Genomic DNA, 22,867 nt, shown 5'->3' on the forward strand with positions numbered 1-22,867 from the left:
TATTGTACAAAGTCAATTATGCTTTGTCATTTGAATTTTAACAATAAAAAATACACATCCGACTACATGAGGTTAAGTGATTGACCCTTAGTTTACTCCAGATATTAGTAGAATTCATTGGTACTACCTTTTTGAGTTTATAATATACGTAGTGTCAGTTGCTTTAAATCATCTGAAAGGAAAAATGTACAACATTTTTGTTTACTTCAAAAAGTAAACCGTACTCAGACATGTATAAAAAATTATTTTTTTATGTTTGTTATGTTTCCGTACTTTTTCCTGTGCTTTTGATACCTCGTATAGTACGCAAAACATTGCCTCGTGTCCTTCATATTACATTCTAAGTTTTATATTTACAAAAAAAAAAATCACTATCAGATATTATACGGATGAACTCAAGTTTTATTTTCGCCTAACTATATAACATAACCATGTCATTTAAAATTATATTCAATCAGAATTATATAATTAACTTAATGTGGTGTTGTTGTTTTTTGTTTTTTTTTACTTCTGTAATTAATTTAATATTTAATGATATGATTTCATATTTACCAGATATGTATAATTACGTTATTTTTATTTTATAAAATATACATGAATATATATATATTAATTAATATACATAAATTATCTACAACATATTTATAATAGTAATTTAATCACAGATTAAACATAAACGACAAAATACATGGTAAGTAGTAATTAACTATTATGCAAATATTTAATTACATAATTAATAACAATTTATTCTTCAAAACAAAGGGAAAAAGAGATTTATAACGATGTAAATAGTAGAAAAACTAAAATATATTAATCATTATCAAAAACTGTCAAAATAAAAACACTGACTATTATGTTATTTCCCCACAGAGATTATTATATTTAGAGATATTCAACAAACAAATAATATTCGAATACTGGTCTTTTTAGGATTTCATATATTTACTAGCAGAGGCCCCAGAACTTGCTCATTTTAAGAATATAAAAAGTCTCCAATCAAGATTTGACATAAACAAAATTCCATTGAAATCTTCATAACTTTTATTTTCCCACAAAAACAATAAATGATTTTTCAGTATAAAATATTTGAGCCTCTAATAGCATCCCTTGGGATCCTTTGCGTCGACTGAGAGGGTTTATTACATTCTTTTAAAAAATATGAATCATTCTTTCATTGTTAATTTAATATATTTTTGATTAACTTTTAACAATCTAATAAAAAAGTCAAAAATTAATATGTATTGTTATTTTAAGGATTGATTGCAAAGAAAAACGTGCAAATTTTATTTGATTAGATTACTAAGGGTGCAATCAAGTATTCATTTGTCAAATTACAAACTGATCGGTTTACCAATTTGCAAGTTTACACCAAAGAACAAAACTGTGATATATATGTACTACTCTGCTTACACAGAAACTTTTATTTTCTCATTTCGAATTAATTTATAATTCGATTCTCAAAATTAATTTATATATTACATTGGTACTCAACTTATCTTGACCATTTCAACCATTTTGCGTTGTTAATTGTGTGTGACAGATAAAAAGATTAGACTCTTTTGATGTGCTCTGTAATTTCATACTATTGGTAAAAATGGAGGAAAAAAAATAATTTATCGAAATTTTTTGATTGTCATCCTTCTTAAGTAGTTATAAAAAAAATCAACATTTTGAAGAAAAAACAAACTTTCAAAAGTTTTTAAAGAAGTTTCCGCTAAATTGATTTTATTTTTCCCATTTATTTCAATACTAAAAAATTGGGAAGCACACCAAAAGACGTCAATGGACAATTTAGCAATGCAAACGTTCTAGAAATGTGTACCAACATAAAAAAAATGAAAACGGAATTATAACATAACGGTTTATTTTATATCAGACCTCGTATATACAGGGTTTTTAACAATATAAACAATAATTACGAATAAAAGGTTCCACAAAAGGAAAAAAATATATGATTTCATAGTAATTTCGGACCAACACACCTAAAAAAATTTTATTCCTGCTTTATTTACAGTCCTTCTTTTCCTTGTAACAAGGAAATTTGTTTATCGACAATGATTTTTAATTATCTTGCGTTTACATAGGCGTTATCCCACTAGTCAATAAATGTGTTCATTTTAATTAAAAAGTGCATAACCTGATTGCTAAAACTTCTTTTTCTTTAGTCTATAGAGAACAAAATTGTATATGCTATAAATAGGCCTTGATATCTTAATAAATATACAAAACTACTTTTTCAAGCAACAAATCTTCAACAACTATTTAAAAACTATTTTTTAAGGTGTCCTTCTTTGTAGGATAAAGTTGTATATCTTTACTTTAGGACAAACTATAATTTTTGTCATTGTGATCCAAAAATTAACAAAATTTATTACACTTTCAAAGATTCAGATAAAAATAATGAAAGGATACAAACAATTTTAGGATTCGGAAACATGTACCAAAAAAAAAACAATAATTGAGGATATTTTATTTGATTCAGATCTTTCAAGGCAAAAAATAACAGAAAATCTTGAAGATGTTATACCCAAATATATTTATGCTTTTTGGTATAAAAACAATCAATAGTACATTATCTCAATCCAAGGGTGAAAAAAAAAGTTGAAACTTGGTTGATTAGTGTAATCTATCAACATGACACATTAAATCAGTTTTAGATATTTGTAAGGGATGGATCAATTGAAGGAACCACAAGGAGACTTGAGCTCTTATATTGATACTATTATCTAAGGTACATAGACGAGAGGGAGGCTAACTGTTTAAATGTGATCCGATATCAAATTGGGGGAAGAATATTGTCTTGATGGAATTTAGGTCGAGCTTACCTGCTTTGTAATTTATTTATTTTTACCTAGACTGATTATTCGAAAATTATTCGCTGATCGTTCGAAAAAAAACTCAAAAAGTTAGGAAATTATTTTCTGTTTTGTTTTTTCCCGTTTACTTTAACATCTTTACAGATAAGAACTTGAGGAATAAAGGAATGGTCAAATCACAACAAAATACATGCTCTGGACCTGGGAGGCTTCTTAACGCGATTATTTGTACCATTTGTCAATAATTGAGGAGAAAACTTTTTCATTAAATTCGTACTTTTTGAGCTGTTCATGGATGAATCCAGGGAGCCGCCATAGCGTTGGTGATATTGGTTATGTATGGATCCCACTTTGTTTCCTTTAAGAAATCTAAAGAAAAAATAATTAATTATAAAAATGGACAATGAGCTCCAAGCTTGTGTATTCAGCAGAAAATAGAATCTCCTTCATGCTTTCTGTTCACTTTTGAGTGCTTGAGCGGAATTTATTTTTTTTAACTAAAAATGATTATGCAATTATTTTGTTTTAAAAAATTTGGGACAAAATTTTCTTTTTAAGTAAATGGATAAACAGTAAACGTTTCAACATGTTTTTGGGATCATGTTCAAAGTAGCAATTGACAGATGTGACTTTTTTGGAGAAATGTCAATTATTTGAATGTTAAAAAATGGAAATTGATTAATCGGCGGATTTTTTTTACTTTCAAAATAGCGTTTGAGATCCAACGTAAAAACGTAATCAAACATTAGGTAAAAACTGTAATTTTGGAAAAAGTATCTTATCCTCATGGTTTTTCTTCTGATAATTTTTTAATTGCGGATTCAATTTTATTTTATTGATGGTCGGTTTGGCCTTAAATAGAATTTTATGGACGTTTTCATGTTTTTTGAGAGTTAAATCTAACGTCATACACTCCTATCTTAAATTACATTTATTGATTGTAAAAAATATTAATAAATAACTTTCAAAAGTGGGGACCCTGATCCCAACAACTAACAAGGATTTAGACAATTTTTACACCCCTGACTGTAAATAAAAACCTTGGCTGTATACCGATTAATCTAAAACTGCCATAAATAGGTCAATTGAATTAACTCACCGTTACATCAATCGAATTAAAGTTCAAAGTTTGTTTACTCACCTATGGAGTAGGATTCTGTAGGTGCCAAGGACCTGTGAGCGAGGTCCTCTTTTGGAATGTGATATGACAAGCTCTTTTGTGATCCCTAATTCGGATAACTCATCCAGAGTCATTTGCTCTTCATCTCGTGGGTTGTTAACAATGGATATTGATGGATTGGCTCGAAAGGAGTCATCTCCTTCAATCCAATCCATGTTTTGGAGCCAGGAGGATTCTTGGATCTACAAATAAAGAAATTTATGAATTAAGTATAGATTTTGAACGATTTCGATTATTGTTATCAGCTATATTATAGTAGGGTAGGGTGTTAAAATCAAATTCCAAATTTTAGCCATAAATTTCTTATGAAAGAGCATATTCTAACAACTATGGAAAAAAAACATATTTTTCTTTATTTTCAACATATCGATGATAAATGATCTGTCGATGATAAATATTATATTTTCCATGAATCAAGAAATAATTTGTGCTACATGGTCCATGCCATCAGTAAGACTATGAGGGTTTCATGTGGACATGTGATCCGAAATAATAAGTAATAACTCAAACAGTACTACACTTGATTTCAGGACCCTTTTGATAAGATCCACCATTTAGCATTACTAAATTACGAAAAAAGAGATTTATATGGAATCAAGAAAAACCAACTCAAAACCAATTAATGATATGTTTAAATACTATGTATAAATAGCTATATTTTTCATACAATCACTCTTCCTTCATAAGAAATAACAGCCTCGACACTTCGGCAGATAGATTTATAGGTTTTGACGGTGAATGGCTTGTCCATGGCGTACCACGTTGTCATGATAGAAGCTCAGAGTCAATCTAAATTTGGATGAGAGGTATGGAAGGCTTAATTTGACATAATCTCAAACTGAGAAGTCCAGGGGTTTGAGGCCAGGTTTTTTTTTAATGTTCCTTTAAATGGTAAGATGGGGTTGCAATGATTAAGTATAGTAAACATTATTGCTTCAGAATTAATCCATCTTGACTTGAGAATTGTCTTTGAAGTCCATATACAATAAGTATATTTCATTCTCTAGGAACAATCAGACACGAACCTAAGCACATTGAGTTCAAGAAAAAAATTCTCCATAGCGCGTTGTCTTTTGAGTTTTTGTTCTTCTTGGTTGTATGGGTCTCTAATTGACTTCTTGATGTTATAGATAGTCCGGATGGAGATACCATTGGTCTTTGTAGCCTCCTCGGCACTGACCCAGTGGGGAGGGTATCACGTACACTTGACTTTTTTTTTTTTTCTGTTTCTCAGACATTTTTACAGTTGAATACATGGGATAAAAACAAAATTTATATTTTAATATTGCAGCTGTCGCTTGGTTGAGTATTGAAACCTTCTCATTAAAAATAAGGGAGATAAAATCGTAATTAATACTGAAAGTTTTTAATATTGAACATGTAGGTATGTATGGCACTCACACTCTGTATCAAATAGTCTGGAATGTCTGTTGAATAAATTATCCGGAATTGTTAAAATATTTTTGCATTTTTGTACATTCATATTTAAAGGAATTTCAATTATTTATTATTAAAAGAAGCTCATTTAAAGTAAACAAAGTCTCATCACAAACTTTATAATGCACATAAAAAAGTTACCTGTGAATTGACCTTCAACTCATAATTTATGAACATGCCTATCAAGGCATAGTTATGCTTGGTTTAATCTCTAAATACGTACATGACTCCTCCGTTGATTTTTTAATAAAATCCTAGAATAGCTAACTTTTTTTTTTTTGATAACTTAGCAAATAATATTTGAATCTCAAAATATAAGCTAGATATATATATCTAGAGAACTTCACAGTTAACGTATAACCTTTGAAATTCAATAAACATATATCTTTATTCACGAATAAGTAAGCGGATACTACATATTTTTCTCATCAACACAAAAGCAAGTTCGAATAATTTTTCTTTATTATGAGTTAGGATTACATTATTATTATTCAAAGACGAATAATCATCAGTCTTTATAAACAAATTAACCCTTTGGGTGTGCCCCAAAGTGCACTCTCATAGTAGTTGCAATAGATTTTTAAAATAAAAGAATAATATATTAACATATTTTATGGTTGATGGTTCATATGAGGGCCAATATAAGTCTCTCAATACCAATAAAAGTTTTTGAACTTTAACTAAAATTATTGATTCCCTTAATTCATCTAATGTATTTGACTACAATCCTATAATTGATTCACAAATGTTTATGAATGCATGAATTTAAGAAAAAAAATCTTTTTTTTGATGGTTTTTATGTTGAGGATCCACATATAAAAACGACTTATAGTAGTATATACAAATTCAATGCAAAGCATCACAAATCATATACATTATAGTTTTTGGTTCTTATGGTTTTTTTATAGAAAGGTATTTGTAAAAGGTTATAAAATCTTATTAAATATTATACAAAGTGCAGTAACATAGCTTCCTTTTTTCAAAAGACGATAAAACAAGTTTTATAAATCAAAAAAGTTTTATTTAAGTTTTTAGATGAAAAAAATGTAAAAGACACCTCCAGGATGTCAACAAGTGGAGGACATAGTTTAAAGAGGGATACGAAGTTCTGGTTAAGTTTGAGGAAGAAAATAAAAGATGATCCCACTAAGTTGATGAATAACGTCGCCAACGACTTTTATGTGGCTCTTAGGGCCATCAGGAGGGCTATAAAACACAACTTGGGATTACTTTCTCTCACAGGACCCTGACACGGATCAAGCAAATGGGTCAATTGTGAAAATTTTCTTGGGAAAGAAGATTTTCACTTTTGATCAATTACTCAACTGCCGGAACGACTACTGGCTTGCAAAAACAGAAGAAGAGGCCCTAGGGGATTACCATACCAAATATCCGGCCCAAACAATAGTCCTCGGCGTTGTGGCATCTTATGGAAAGAAGATGACTACGTTCTTTTTAAATCTGGTCTGAAAATCGACCAGGAGGCCTACTATAAGGTGCTTAGATGCACCATCTTGCCACGGCTGAAGACCAACTACCCGGAGGGTAACTATGTGTGGAATCAGGACAGCGCCCCTTCTCACATTTCGCCAAGTAGTGTAGTATCACCAACTGGATGTATTATGTATCATGGTGTGAATGATAGTTATTATTGTATATATATATATTTCAGATTTAAGCTATTATGAGTTATTGTTATTTTAATATTATGTATGGTGATAAATGATGTGTTGAGAGGTTTATTGCTGAGTTGTGTGTCTGGATATGAGACGCGTATGATGGTAATCACCAAGGCCAAACATCACATGCTGGGAGCAGGTGATGAGGTGAATTGGAGAGTTCTAGAACAACTAGCATTATACCCCAAACGTCTATAAATATATGTTATGATGTATGTAGGGGAATGAATCGCCAGATTATCTCCGAAGAACTAAGTAATAAATAAGGCAGTGTGCAAACGTACTACGTGATTCTTATTATCAACCCTAAACTCCAAAACAACAACTTAAGGTAGGCCTAATAGTTATCCCATTGATCACAGCGGTGTTCTCATTTGACTCCCACTAAATTGTATCCTGAGAAGGAATGCTTATCAAATATTGATCTTATATTAATCCAAACTAAAAAATATAAGTAAACTTTGTAGTAGCCTTTTCCACTTTGGGGAAGAAACTACAATGAGCAAATTTGCTGAATCGAGTTTAGCAAGCTTAAATCTGCCAGGTAGTCAGCCAATTTGGTTCTGGGCCAAGTTGGGTGGTATGCGGTTTCAGGGATTAGCAGACACTGGAAACCGGGCACTCGATCTTATTGACGAGGCATTATGGAGGAGGTCAAATACTTGCAAGGACCTGAAAAAGGCGGACATTGTAGTGGGTTCAGTAGGGGATAATAGGTTAGATATTATTGGTATTCCTACTGAACCGGTTGAAATCATGGTGGAGAATTTAGAAGAACCATGGAAGATAAACCCCCTAGTAGTTCGTGGGCTAGGGGTACCATTTATACTATCACTGAAAACTATGAGACAGCTGTCCATATCATTAGAATTAGGTGAGGATATCATTGCTAGGGTTGGGACTGGCGGGACAGAAATTCGGTTAACAGAATATCTGGGTTCTGACGAGGCAATGGAACTTGTCTCCGCTTTAATGTTAATTGACTGTGAAGAAGTTGCTGAGGTAATTATTACTGAGAAGACGGTAATTCCCGTAGAGAAGACGGTAATAATTGAGGCTATAGCCAAAGGGTACAAGGTAACTGATGACAGCACATCAAATATTGTATGGTTTACAGCAACTGAAGAAGATTGGAAAATAAATCTTGAGTCACAATTAACAGAAGTGAGGATGACGAGGCGGGGCGATAGTCGAGTAAAATTAGTCATTTCGACTGTTGAAGAAGAACCCCGGCGGATAGCTCCAGGAAGAAAAATAGGAACTATTCGAAGATTGAAGCGTTACACGCCAACTCATGAAAATTTGTTAGCTTCAATGGAGATGGAGAAAATCTGCCCTCCATCTGAAGAACTTGAAAAATTAGACCCTAATATTAATTATTCACTAGTACTAGATAAAAGGTTGCAGGTAAAACCATTATTAAATACCCCAGACTTTTCAAAAGAATTTATTGTTGAAACAGATGCTTCAAATTTTGCCATTGGCGCCGTGTTAACGCAAATAGGGGATGATGGTAAAGAACATCCGATTGCGTAAGGTAGCAAGTCCCTTAATCAATCACAAAGAAATTATTCTGCAACGCAGAAGGAATTGCTAGCTGTAGTCGAGTTTGTAGAACATTTTAAGTATTTTATAATGGGAAGAAAGTTTGAAATCAGGACTGATCATCAACCTTTACAATGGTTCATGAAATCAGTTGCGCTTACTGGAATGTTACACAGATGGAAGGAGAGGCTTATGGAATATGAATTCGAAATTAAGTATAAGCCTGGAAAAAGAAATCAGAATGCTGATTCTTTGAGTAGAAGACCCGACCATGAAGAAGGTGTAACGGAAGAAAGTAAAAAGCCCAATGAATATGATTTCAAACTAATGAAAGCTATAGGCAAACCCATTGCAAATGTTGCTGCGGTAACAACTCGACGCAGGAAAAAGAACTTGATCAAGAACAAGAAAGGATCAAGGTAATAGAGCAAGAGATGATTGAGGTACAAGATAAGGGAAAAGAAATCAATGAAAACGAAATTGATGATATCTCAACAGATAAATTTATAAAACTAGATTTTTATAAGTCACAAAGTGATGATACTTGCATGAAATATATTAAGGGTTTGTTAATGAAAAACCAAACGGTTGAGGAAATTAAAGCACAAGGTAATAAATTATTGTCGCGGGAAATTAAAGCTTATCTTAGAATATATAATCAATTACATTTAATTGATGGTAAATTGTATATGAAGGATAAGGAAAATGGAAATATGAGAATTTGTGTACCGGAAAAAGATATACGTACAGTTATTGCGACTGTACATGTACATCCTTTATCAGCGCATCCTGGAATGACAAAGTCAAAATTATTAGCTAAACAATATTTCTATTGGACAAATATGGATAGAAATATTGAGGATGAAATAAAAGGTTGCGAAGTCTGTGTTTGTGCAAAGGAAAGGAGACAAAGACCATTGGAAAAAATGGGACAAACTTCTACAGCCATCAATGAAAGATTCCTTGTATTTTACATGGATTTGATGGGTCCGATGTACAACGGTTATGCCAGTGATCCTAAGTATTTAATGACAATCACTGATGCATGTACTAAATTTCAGAAGCGTTCCCCTTGAAGGAACCTACAGTTGAAAATATTTGTAAGATATTATTAACTGAATTCTTCCCAAGGTATGGAACGGGTATGAAATTAGTAACAGACAGGGGTTCACAATTTATTTCCAAATTAATGCGACAGGTGTGCGATGAGTTAGGAGTCATTAAAGCAGAAACTCAAGCTTATCAACCTCATACTAACCCGGTTGAAAGATTAAATAGGGATATTGGACAAGCTATTAGAACATTAATGGTCCAAGAAAATATCCCTGATAATAAATGGCATAAATGCCTAGGGGAGCCTTGGCTCAAATAAGGTTCCTAATTGTACCGAGGTTAGGGTATTCTCCATTTTTCTTAGTAACTGGAGCACATCCAGTGGTTCCTGCAGTTCAATTAGATTCAAATATGCAAAATGCTCCTACATCAGTTAATGAACTGGTAAATACAGTTACTGATGCGTTAGAAAAAGTTAGAGTCCAACAATTTGAAAGTCATTTAAAGAATAGAGAGGCTTATAATAAAAAAGTAGTCCAACAGGTAATTAATGTTGACGATGAGGTGTTTTTGTGGGCACCACAAACTGACAAGAATCGTAAATTGGCTACTTATCAAAACGGACCATTTAAGGTTCTAAAGGTAATAAACGACAGAATGGTTGAGATTAGAACAAACAAGGGTCCTAAAAAAGTAGCTAAGGACAGACTACGGGTAATATCGGGAAAAGATATTTCTAAAGAATTGATTCCCTTTAATACACCTCTCTATAGAACAGAAAGAAATAGACCTTCAGACTCTAGACTAACGGAAGAGAACGAAAGTAATAATTTAGATCGAGTAATTCAATTTTCATATCCTGATTCTCCTGAAATTCAAACAAGTCCTAAGATTTCTACATCCGTAAGTAATAAAGATATAGAAGATCTTCCAAAAAAAAAGGGATGATGAGGAGGAGAATGGAAAACAAGAGGCTAAAAATGAAAATGGTAATATGGATGAACTCGAGGAGGCATATATGAGTGAAGCAGGAGCGGAAGAAATAAGAAAAGAAGTAAAGAATATGGAAGAATCGCCCAATAAGATGCAAGGATCTGTTGAGAAGAAGAATAAAAAACGAAAAGCAACGCCTGAATATAAACAGAAGTCAAAGAAATTATTAAGTGCCGCCTTTGATGAACTAGCTGCGTTGCTAGATGGGAAAACACGCCCTAAGTCATATAAAAGGAAACCAGTCAGCCCCCACGCACAAGGTAAAAAGGAATCGCGTATAGATTCAAGTGAAGAGAGTGAGCTGTACTATAGTGAAGAAGAGGAACAGACTGAAAGAGAACTAGAAGATACAATTAATATATCTTCTACAGATATTCCACAGGAGAAAGAGGGCGAGGAAAATAGTTTTCCTTAAAAAGGAATAAGTAATAAATATTTAATTGTGATTTGAACTTTAAAAAAGAAAAGAATTAAATATAATTAAATATGAAGTTACTTATTTTATTATTATCACTTACTTTTGTGTTTGAAGTTCTTCAAGTTAATTCAGAAAGTGAAATTAATGGAAAGGAAGAACTCGTCAATTCTATTCGAGGAAATGGGTAGAGTGGGAACTTCAGTACAATTGATAGAGGTCAGGACGGAATTACCAATGGTTAAAATCAACAGAAGAATTGAAAACGTCCTGGGGAGTATGCATGCTACAATTAAGTATATGAACATTGTGCGTATTCCCAAGTCATTGACGAATGCTCTACAACAAAGAATAGAATATATCCGCACACACATGAATGAAGTAATGATGTTATGTGGGTATAAGAATGACGGAAAAACGAAAAGGCAAGTGATAGTGGGCCTCGGAGTATTGGGAGGCTGGATGCTTAAGGGGTTGTTCACAAAGTTCTTCTCAAGTGATGATCACTCAAGGTATGAATCAGAGATATTGGATACCTTGGCACAGCAAGAAGAAGAACTAAGGGCAATCCGTGGAGCAATAAGAAACTTAGCCACAAAGTATGATATCCTTAAGAATGTCACAATGATGCTTCACAATCAGCTACAAGAAGTAGAAAGGGTTGAAACAATGATAATGGTGTTGACAACAATCTCAGAACAGATCAACAAATGGATCAGGGGAATACAGGCTGGTATGACCGGGAGATTAACACCAGACTTGTTATCAATCAATGATGTGGGGAAGATCTTGGATATGGTAAAAGAAAGGAATCATGATGGATCAATCAGTCCAGTTGAAAGTGAGAGTATTGGGAATTTTTACTCTCTGCCTGTGCAACTGGAAAGAACGGCAAACGGATTAGATGTGGCGGTTCGATTACCCTTATATTACAAAGATAATCTATACGAGTTATATAAGTATAGGGAACTCCCGATGACAATAGAAGAAGGAGTTCGGATGTCATATCGATCACCAATAGGAAAATATTTAGTGATTGATGACATAAAGGGTATTTATAAGGAAATTGAAACAGATGAATTAGTGGATTGTATTCATATTGAAGATATTCGTCTGTGTCCACATTTAAGGTTGTTCAGAATTGGACAAAATGGTTGTTTGCCTGCATTGATTCATGGTAACTTTAAATTGGCTAAGGGATTATGTGACATAATGTTACATAAATCGGATGACGTGTTTGTGTCGCAAATCAACGATGGAAAAATATTCGTGGATGTGCAGAAGACACAAAGGATCAAAGCGTCATGTACAAGTGGTTCTGGTAGGACAACAAAACGTCGAGAAGCACTTGGGTCCGGACAATGGATGATCACATTGCGGAATGATTGCAATGTGAGGATTGGTGATTACTTGATTGGAGAAAGACCAGTGACAAGTAAGATCAAGGTGAGGGTCGTGGAAATGATGATTCTGGATGAGGTGGAAGATGTTATTGCGGATTTAACCTCCATGAAAGCTGGGTTTATGGTAATGGACAATCAAGCCTCAAGGACAAGCTAGAATTATTGACGGAACCTCAGAAAGCAATATCTATAGACAAGTTGAGGATAATGGCAAGAACTGCCAGGGTTGAAGAGAATCGTTTTGGATTTACGGTATAGTGGTTATTGAAACCTTATTAATCATTATATTTTCAGGATTCTTTGTGACGTTGCTCTGTAAGGTACGAGCTAGAAGAGCTGTACAGGAGTGAGTTAAATCCTGAAGGGCCGTATATCGGGAAAGAAAGACGAGGTCGTCTTTTCCTCAAGGAGGGAGCATCTGTAGTATCACCAACTGGATGTATTATGTATGATGATGTGAATGATAGTTATTATTGTATATATATATTTCTCAGATTTAAGCTATTATGAGTTATTGTTATTTTAATATTATGTATGGTGATAAATGATGTGTTGAGAGGTTTATTGCTGAGTTGTGTGTCTGGATATGAGACGCGTATGATGGTAATCACCAAGGCCAAACATCACATGCTGGGAGCAGGTGATGAGGTGAATTGGAGAGTTCTAGAACAACTAGCATTATACCCCAAACGTCTATAAATATATGTTATGATGTATGTAGGGGAATGAATCGCCAGATTATCTCCGAAGAACTAAGTAATAAATAAGGCAGTGTGCAAACGTACTACGTGATTCTTATTATCAACCCTAAACTCCAAAACAACAACTTAAGGTAGGCCTAATAGTTATCCCATTGATCACAGCGGTGTTCTCATTTGACTCCCACTAAATTGTATCCTGAGAAGGAATGCTTATCAAATATTGATCTTATATTAATCCAAACTAAAAAATATAAGTAAACTTTGTAGTAGCCTTTTCCACGATTGCTAGAAAAGGACACTACAGTAGGAAGTAGGTGTGATTATGAATGACAGGGAGAAACGCTTTTGATTTTGGTCCTTATTAAGGACTGAAGGTGACAGTACAGACCATTTTTACTTGTAGGTACTTTAAGAAGGTAAATGTATCTCTTGTGCATGTCATTGAGGGTGTTTTTCCCTTTCTATTGTTCAATTATGTAGTATAATAAATTATATAACTGATTAAAAATAAAGTATGTTCATATTTACATTAGAATAATTTTTTTTTTCTAAGATACGTACAATCCTTTAAATAAGCAAAATTTGATTAATCGTATTTAACTTTACAAAACAATGACATTTTTAAGAAAAAATCATGGACGTACAGCTACCTAGACCAAATGAATATGGACTGACACAACTATAGTTTAAGTCCTTGTAGGACGGAGAGAAGAATTGATAATCGACATCAGATTAATTCTTGCCTATGTCTTTAGTAAAAACGGAGTGGTATTTCACTTATATTTTCTTTATCTCCCTATCAAAGCTGCTTGAAGCTAATCTAATAAAATACTATCACAACATAGCCGTTTTTCAAACCAAAATACCTATATTAATTTTCAGATTCTTTTTTTTTCAACTTCAGCCGACAGGTCATATTTTTTACAGCTTCAATCATCACCTTTATCCTTATTTTCACACTATATAAAATGTATCTCATTTTTTTTTCGATCGTGAACTAGGTCAATTTGTCGAATTGAGTATCAGATATTTTACGACTAAAAAAGCAAGAGATAATGTTGAATTCTTTATGCATGGAATGACCTGTACCATCGATAAACCATACGTCAATTGTGCCAAGGAGTAAACAAGAAATTTAAATATTGTTTTTCCATTTGTAATTTGTTTAAAAATTTGTTACACCGCAAAAAACGGGTAATTTGAGGCAAACATATCACAGAGTCTGTATATCAAAGTATGAGTTGATAAAGAGAACGTATTTTTGGCGAATATATATTTTATATTAAAAAATGAACAAAAAGTTACTTTATTTTTCTTCTCATTGTTGATTCTTTAATCCTTAATTTTCACACTACATAAATTTTCTTTTGTTATTTTTCTTTATTTCAAGGTAAAGCTCTTCAAGGCATCATTTCACACTGAATGAGAAGATTAAGTTAATTTAACATACTAAAGAACTTAATTGTGTGTTTTATATTTTCTAACAATAACTTCACCTTGTTAGAATAAAATGTAGTTCTTTATTCCAGAAAGTATATTATATACATGACTAAAATAAACCAAGGCTTATGAAAGGGCAAATGAAATAAAGCCTCTGAAGTATAGATACCATACCTCTTGGATGTCTCAAATTATCCCAGAAATTTAAATACAAGGCTGCTATAATTGTGTGAAATATGTCTGAGACTGTCTGTAATATATATGGAGTAAAAAATTAATTGGACGTTTGTGATGCATCAACGTAGAAATAACTTTTAACAAACAGGAGAAAATATAAATTTATTTTTTCTTCATATTTACAGGGTGAGGATTTTAAATCCAGAAAATTTAAGTTAATGTAAATTCCAATTTACTTCACGAAATGAATTTATAAATTCACAAATCACTTATATGATTTTTTATTGATTATATGATGTAAGGGTCTATATTGAAGTCAATGACACAAACCAACTACTTCTAGCTTCAACCACAGCCTCCAACCTAGCCCTGAACATAGCACAAGCCTTGATGAGGAACTCATTGTCCATGTTGGGCTGTACCCCACGCAATCAAATCGGATAATAAGTAAATACTTGTTTAGAATTAAAAATTGGGTAACTAATTTAAAACTAAGGCTCAACATCTCACTTTAAATTGAAATAACCGAGTTCAATGCTTTTCTTATTGTTCAGAATGTAGTTAAAAATGGTCCTGATTTACCAAAACAACCCTGTATAGTCATTTATAGTGAAGATGGGTGCTGGTTTTACTGTGAGTGAAATTTGAAACGGAGACATAATTAGGCGTTCTTACTATAAATCCATAACTAGGACTTTTCTTTTTTGAGGTGACATATTATTTTTGTTTTTCAAATTTTGACAATCAGAATGCTTATGTTTCTTTTCTTAATTTTTTTTTTTTTTTGTGCATGCCATATTTGTATTTCTGATTAATGTGAAATAAAAATTTCCTTTTGCAATTTATTATACAAATGTAAGTATATACTTAATACGTCATAAATATTTATCTTTTATTCACCCTAAAAAAAAATCAAAACTGTACCTGTATAAAAATCATAGATAAACATTATAATATCATAAATCAGAATATCAACTAAATAAACGTATATTTTTATTTCTGGGGGATTAATTAGTCTTCTAATACAATGAAATTAAAAACATTAACCCTAACTCCACCAAATGAAGTTAAAAGCAGTTTTGTTTTATAGAGATTTATTTAACATATGTAAAGCACCCTTAATAGGATCTACATGGTATTTAATAATGACATCAAAGGGAAGCTAGAAAGTCAAACAAACTTTATTAATACAGTATTTGTCAATTTTCTCCATTCCTATTGCCAGATAACTTTAAGTCTTCAATTTTACTATGGCGTATTTGGTAGCCTCTTTAATATATATTTGATAGCATTTAAAGTAGTGTGAAGAGTTGAAGTCGAGGCTTTGTGGAAGCCAATGTTATTTCAATCAAATTGTTTGTTTTTTTATGTGGGAATGTTTAATCCTTTCTTTTGGAATTAATTACAATTTATTAGTTAAATATGAAATAAAGAAAATATATACATTGTTACACATGATCATATTTGAATAGAGGAGGTTGGGGGGGGGGTAATTTTGTAATTAACGTTTGCACTCTGATAAAGATGGGAAGAAGCCCCTTTATACAATTTAATATATAATGTGTTAATAGAGGTATCACTCAATCACAAAAATAAAATGAATGGAACATTCACGTCTGTTTTATTCGACTTGATAATATGTATCGAGGATGTTGCCAACATGTACTCAAGCCACTTCTGTGACCATGTAGTAAAGGGGTTTGAGAGTATTATTATTGGATTGATTGCTTCTTCTTCCATATGAAGGTTCTTCCAGCCATTTTTCCTTCCACTGAACCAATTCCTATAAAGAAGGGGATTGTCGTGCTTTGTTGTAGGAAATTAGAAGCACGAGTCAAGGAAGAGACCCTTGCATGGAAAAACCATTTGACCAATTTGAAATGATAATAAGGAGACACTAACATAAGAGGTGGAGACTGAACTGCTCTATCTTAAGTATTTTAGACTATCAAAGGAAAATGTTCAATGTCATTTTAAATACCAGAATTCGCCTCAAACAAGGCTATTCTATATTAAATGAAATAGAAAGTATGGAAAACGCATGGAAGAAGATTGCAATTGAATACTCCATGAGAGAATCAGTCAAAAGAAAAGTAGATATACTCAACATAATCAAAATTGGCCAGAGCATCCAAACTAAAGAAGAAATCAGTCTTCATACTGATAAAAAATTTCGAGACACCTGTTCGGGGGTAAAATTTAGAAAAATAAAACTGGCAAGAAAAGGCAAAAATTTCCGGATAGAAACGTGGAAAAAAAAAGATTTTATGGATTTGGACGATGGAATGTATGACTTCGATCATAAACTGGAGAAGAACCCTTCAATGATCAACAATATAATTGTTGATTATTTCGAAGAGCTATATCGTTGCAGAGAATGCAAACATTCAGTAACTTGTAATAAATGTACACTTACAGTGCAATTTTCGCAAATTACATCATTTGTGAAAATTTTAATAAAATCCGTAAGTTCAAATACCAACTGATTTTCCCTAATCAGTGTCTGCCACAGACAGACATATTTCTGAGGCAGAAATAGTGTTTGCTATCCAAAACTGCTGCAAAAAAGGAAAATCTCCAAGAACGCTTGGGATTACCCTTGAGTTATATGGACCGAGGATGTAAGCAGGGATACTCCGTTGCAGTCATACTGTTTATTATTGGGGTAGATCCCTTTTTTAGGGCTATAAGTAGTAACAGACTAATACATAAGACCAGAGTGCGTGGAGGAGAATCAATATACCTATGCTGATGATACTACATCCATCATCAAGGCTGGAAGTGTACTCACCATTGCTGAAATAATATAAATGTTTCGGTCCTTGTCTTGGTTTGAAAACTCTCGGGTCTGGAAATCAATAAAGATAAGACAGAAATCGTCTCGAGAAACCGTGCTACTTTGTAAACTTTTTGGTATTCGATGAAAACTGGCATCAGCGTTTTAGGAGTAACAATTGGTAAAGGGCTTCTTCAATCAACAAAGCAACTATTTTTAAAAAAAAATTCCACTTTCACACCAAAAGAAAAAAAACATCTAGACTTTCATCGATGGGAACGTATAGATGTGTGGAATACATGTATAATGTCTAAAGTCATTCATATTATTAAAGTAACAGGTTTTGACGAAATGGTATGCCAAAAAGTCGATGGTTACACCAAATCCTTTTTAGAAATCGAAGAAAAGAGAAATATTTCTTGCAAACGAATATATAGCCCAAAGGCACTTGGAAGATTTGGGGATTTTGGATTTTAGGGGTTTTGGAAGACACTTCAGGCGGAATGGATTTTGAATTGTCTAAAAGAACAAGATTTGTGGAACATTTCATTGCCTCTCGAGGTCTTAGGACAGGCTCATGATAATGATGGTCTACAACCAATCATACAGCACCTTATCAGTCACGAATTTTTTAGTTATCTTCTTTATGATGTTCAATGGACTCTACAGAAGCTTGAGTTATCTCTCGGTCAAGATATACCTCTGAGAGGCTCAACATTACAGATTCCTAAGTCTTTGCAAAACATTCCATATGTTAACAGCGTAGGGGATCTTGGAAAATGTAATAGACTTTTGTCTAAGATACATTATAACAAAATCATTTTTGACATGAAGATGAACCAAATACAAATTCTCAGATTCGGTTAGATTCATAACTACTTTAAAAAACATTATTCGGAATTTTGAACGCTTTCATTGAGGAAGACCAACGGATTGATTACTATATTTAACAAACACGAAGTATGTGACTGTTTTATTCAAGTTTGTGTTCGTATTGTTGACATGCTTCATTATTTTAAGGTATAGATCTTAGCCAGCAGGTACAATTTGAAGTCAAAAATGCTTAGGAATGTTAGTATAACGCAATTCCTCCTTGCAATTAATTTTATGTTTTGTATATATTGTATCATTTTTTTAGTCAACTTTTACAGTTTGCTTATACAAGTTACAATTTGTACAAAACAAATATATATCCTGGTTTAATATCTAAATGCATACAAATAATACTAAATATATTTAAAAGACTATGACGATCTTTTAAAAAATGAACAAAATAGAAATAAAGTAGCAGCTGTTTTTCCTTTGCGAATCTAAAAACTTACTATTTATTTTCTACACTTTGTCCATCCCCAGTAATGGACAGAGTACATAAGAAAAGAAGTATTTTATGGAATATTAGCAGTAGTAGCCGGCATTACCCGGAGTTATTAGGTGTCAACGAATACACAAGTTTTGCTTTAACAACGTATAAAACAACTCTTCAAGAAATCCTTGGTATTACTTTATTTTATCATGAGCACTCTCACACTTAGCTACTCATTCAATAGTTACACATTATCTCTTTCAGAATAAAAAAAAAAATAATAACAGATTGAGAAAAAAAATTAGAAATGATTTGATGAGCCATAGAGAACTTTAGCTCGGTAATAAACTTCATCATAAGTCTCATTCATTTTTTTAAAATTTTATAAAAAGTACTTTTTTTCTTTTCTAATAGGAGTTTAAATAAACACCATTTTATACAGTGCTCCCTCATTAATATACTCCCTTTTTCCCCCTTTAAATTGTACCAGCGGTAGTACCTAGCACTATCCTGAATAATTTTTCTGTTTAAATAAGATACATAACTTCTCAAGAAATCCACAGAGTTAGTCTCCGTTTTTGATAGGCACACATAACTACTCAATCATTATAACCAATGAGGAAGAAGCAGTATAGAATGGGCATGTTAAAAAAAGAAAGGAGAAAAGGACATAATCAAGGACCTTTTCTAGAATTACTCGGATGACGATCCCCAATTCTACTCGGAGTCCAACAAGGACTTTCAATTATAACTCCACAATAAATCCTCAGGGTTACACTGCGTCTTTTATGAGCTCACACAAACGTTCAAACAGGTTTTGAATACCATTGAATCTATTTAGGAAAGAATGTTCCTTCTCAGGAATTAAATAATAACAACAACTTCTAAGGAAAAGATAGTTCCTTCCTAATACCACCAATTACAAATTAGTGGTCCAACTAAAAAACACAACAGATTTACATCATAGATTATAACAACAAGGTTACTAGAAATTAAAGGTTAGAGCGTCATATAATAGGGCTTGCTAGAATCTTTAATTTGATGTATTGTACCGACTACAAGGCAAGACGGACAGGTTTTGACGTCATGGAGAATAACAACGGTACTCTAACAGTAACACTCAAGGAAGGCGATACATAGCTACTCTTAGTAAGATTTATTCTCTATGACATCCTATTAAAAGCGTGGTGGAAGTCAAAAACTAAAAACGTTATGGCATAACCTTGTATTTGTATTAACCTTGTATTACAATTTATATGTATTGAGTCCTTAAGAATGAAAGAAGAATAATAAAAGTTTGATACAAAAAGTGATGTGATAGGATGTCTGTTGTGTCCAGTGCACACGGTGGCTTGTTGTCTTAAGAGCTCTTACTAATAAAAACAGACAACATTTACTTTACATACCAGCGTTCATATTTAATTCCAATCTTTACATAGTCTCAAAATATGTACACATTAGTTATGAATATATGATATACCTTCATAAGAGACCAATAACAAAAACAAACAGAAAGGATGCACTTGTAAAACATGCACACCCCTCCAATATTTAATTTATACGACTACATTATTATTTTTTCCATCAAAAATATTTATATAATTTACATCAGTGAAGACTATAGCATATATCGGGTGGTCCATTGAAATTTGAATACTTACTAATTCAATAATTAATTGACGTTGAGTGATTGAAATTGATTCATATTTCAAAATATGAAAGCATAAACAATTGATTACAAAACAAAACAAATCTGAGCTCTGTAGCTTATGTATGTATAAGTCGAGAAAATGATCCTTTAACGTCTCCAGGACCACACAGTACCCGGACGAGTAAAAGAAAACAGCCATGATAGGCCTTGTGAGGGTGGAGGGGCTACTTTTGACACCAGCAATGAAAGAAAATCCTCTGTTGTAAGACAAATGAGCTTTGAATCTGAGTTATTTTGAAAACTTTTGCCCCCTATAGCCTTCATGCTAGCCCCCCTCCCCCAAATTACATCTTTTGGGTGCATGTCGAGGAAAAGGCCTGCAGTGTCGGTCCTCCAAACACCGAGGCCCTCAAAGCCACTGTCAACTAGCACTGAAACGCAATCACAGAGCACTATTATCGTAATGGGTGGCAGGCCTTCTGCACCACCTGGGAGTCATCATCGCCGCTTAGGGTGGCTACATTAATGATTAAGAGACCTCAGACACACATCTATTTATATTATTTTTATTTTTTTTAAATTCAATTATTGAAAACTATTTCTTGTTGAATTTTAAAATTCAAAGTGTTCCGATTTTAATGGACCTCTATACACGTCCGATGCTATATGCACAGGCCCCTAATATTTCATTAATAATACTACATTGTTATTTCTTAAATCTAAAGATGTTTATGATATACATCATTCACTATATACAGTGCACCCGGTGACTTATTGTCACATATTCATACAGATAGAAATAAAAACCCTTTTTATCAATATAAATTGGTTTACGAAGCAGGGAGTACTTTATAAAGTACAATTGTGGCGTTTATTCATACATTCATTTTTTTATTTACTCACTAGATAGCTCATAAGTTGAATCAATGTTACTTTTGTACAACAATTATCAAGAATTTTTATGTAAGAAAAGACGATGTTTCTGGCAATTCAATCAAATTGTATTAACTCACAGAATATTCAAATTGTAACACATAATAATCATGTCACATAATAAACTACCGTAATTTATTTAACGGAACTTCCTTTCTAGATTGGAGGATGTAAGAGTTGATGTTATTATTACAAAAATCAAAACTAAGATTAAACTTATAAGATTAATAGAGATTTAGAGATATAATTCTAAAAAAAGTAACGTTTTAACTAATTGATCAATAGTTAAGAATGTTTGTTTAAAACATTTTTTGGTGATCCTTCATTTACGAGAAAAAAGAGAGCCATCAAAATCAGTACAGGTGGGGCACGCCTCCCAATGTACTCCATATAAGATAATATTTTTGTCACCAGTTGATATGATATCCAAAAGTATTTACTCAAAAATTTGGGGGTCTAATAATAAATATAAAAAAGATTGACAGTATTTTGGGTCCACCCTGTACACTTGTCTCAATTGACTTAAGGAAAAAAAAAAAAAAAAAAAAACTCAATATAAGTAAAATAAATCTTGACCAAAAATAGAGAAAAGGGAAAAAATCCCTATTAGTTTTTATTTATACATACAAGCCAATATTTCATGAGGTGCGTCCACAAGGTATGGGCAAGAAGGACTTGCGCACCCCCCCTCCCAAAAAAAAAAAAAGAACAAGGAATTTCTGTCGTTATCACAGAAAATTATTGCGTTCCAAGAAAAAATTTCAATGGCATAAGGGATAAGAAATTGCTTGTGAACACCCTTGTTTAAAGAAATATTTTATAAATTATAGGTAGTGATGAAAATCGTGTGAATTTTGGGGATGTCCAAAAAATAAAATAAGAATCAACAAGGTAATCCTAACGATTTGAAGACTTGAAGTTTTAGAGGAGAGCAGCTTAGCTGCCATGACGTTTCATAACATCAGCTACAATCAGCAGTGCCGAGTGAGGAAGAAGAGAAGGACATTGGCAAGCATTACTCCGATGTCGATCCTCAATTTTACTCTGAGTCCAACAAGGACTTATAAATATAACTCTGCAGCAAATCTTCATGATTCCTTTCTATCTTTTGTGAGTACACATGATTGCTCAATCAGGTTTTGAATAGGATTTAATGTTGTAGCAAAGGAAGTTAACTACTTAGAAGTTCAATCATAATGACAACAGCTGAGGAAAAAAAAATCATTCTTTAGATTACCACTTCCAAAAAAACGGCAAAGCTAAAATATACAAAGAATTTTGAATACTAATTATAGGCTTCGTATTTACCCAATAATTATAAGTATGGTTTAGAATCTCCCATTGATTTAAGAAACTTATAATGGC

At 32.5% G+C, this 22,867-nt stretch overlaps 1 protein-coding gene across 2 annotated transcripts in view; it reads right to left on the reverse strand.

Moving 5' to 3' along the window:
* Positions 1 to 1,850: 1,850 nt before the first annotated feature.
* The window catches only part of LOC121114275 (serine/threonine-protein kinase NIM1), a 110,263-nt gene continuing 89,246 nt past the window's right edge, over positions 1,851 to 22,867 (reverse strand). For both annotated transcript variants that reach the window (XM_040708195.2, XM_040708194.2), the window contains 2 exons: positions 3,958 to 4,178; positions 1,851 to 3,185 (listed from right to left, as the gene is read on the reverse strand). In XM_040708195.2, coding sequence (XP_040564129.1) covers positions 2,993 to 3,185; positions 3,958 to 4,178 — 414 coding nt within the window. In that variant the 3' untranslated portion in view covers positions 1,851 to 2,992. The remainder of the gene's footprint in view (positions 3,186 to 3,957; positions 4,179 to 22,867) is intronic.

Source organism: Lepeophtheirus salmonis, chromosome 3 (assembly GCF_016086655.4).
Source record: "Lepeophtheirus salmonis chromosome 3, UVic_Lsal_1.4, whole genome shotgun sequence".
Classification (NCBI taxonomy): Eukaryota; Metazoa; Arthropoda; class Copepoda; order Siphonostomatoida; family Caligidae; genus Lepeophtheirus; species Lepeophtheirus salmonis.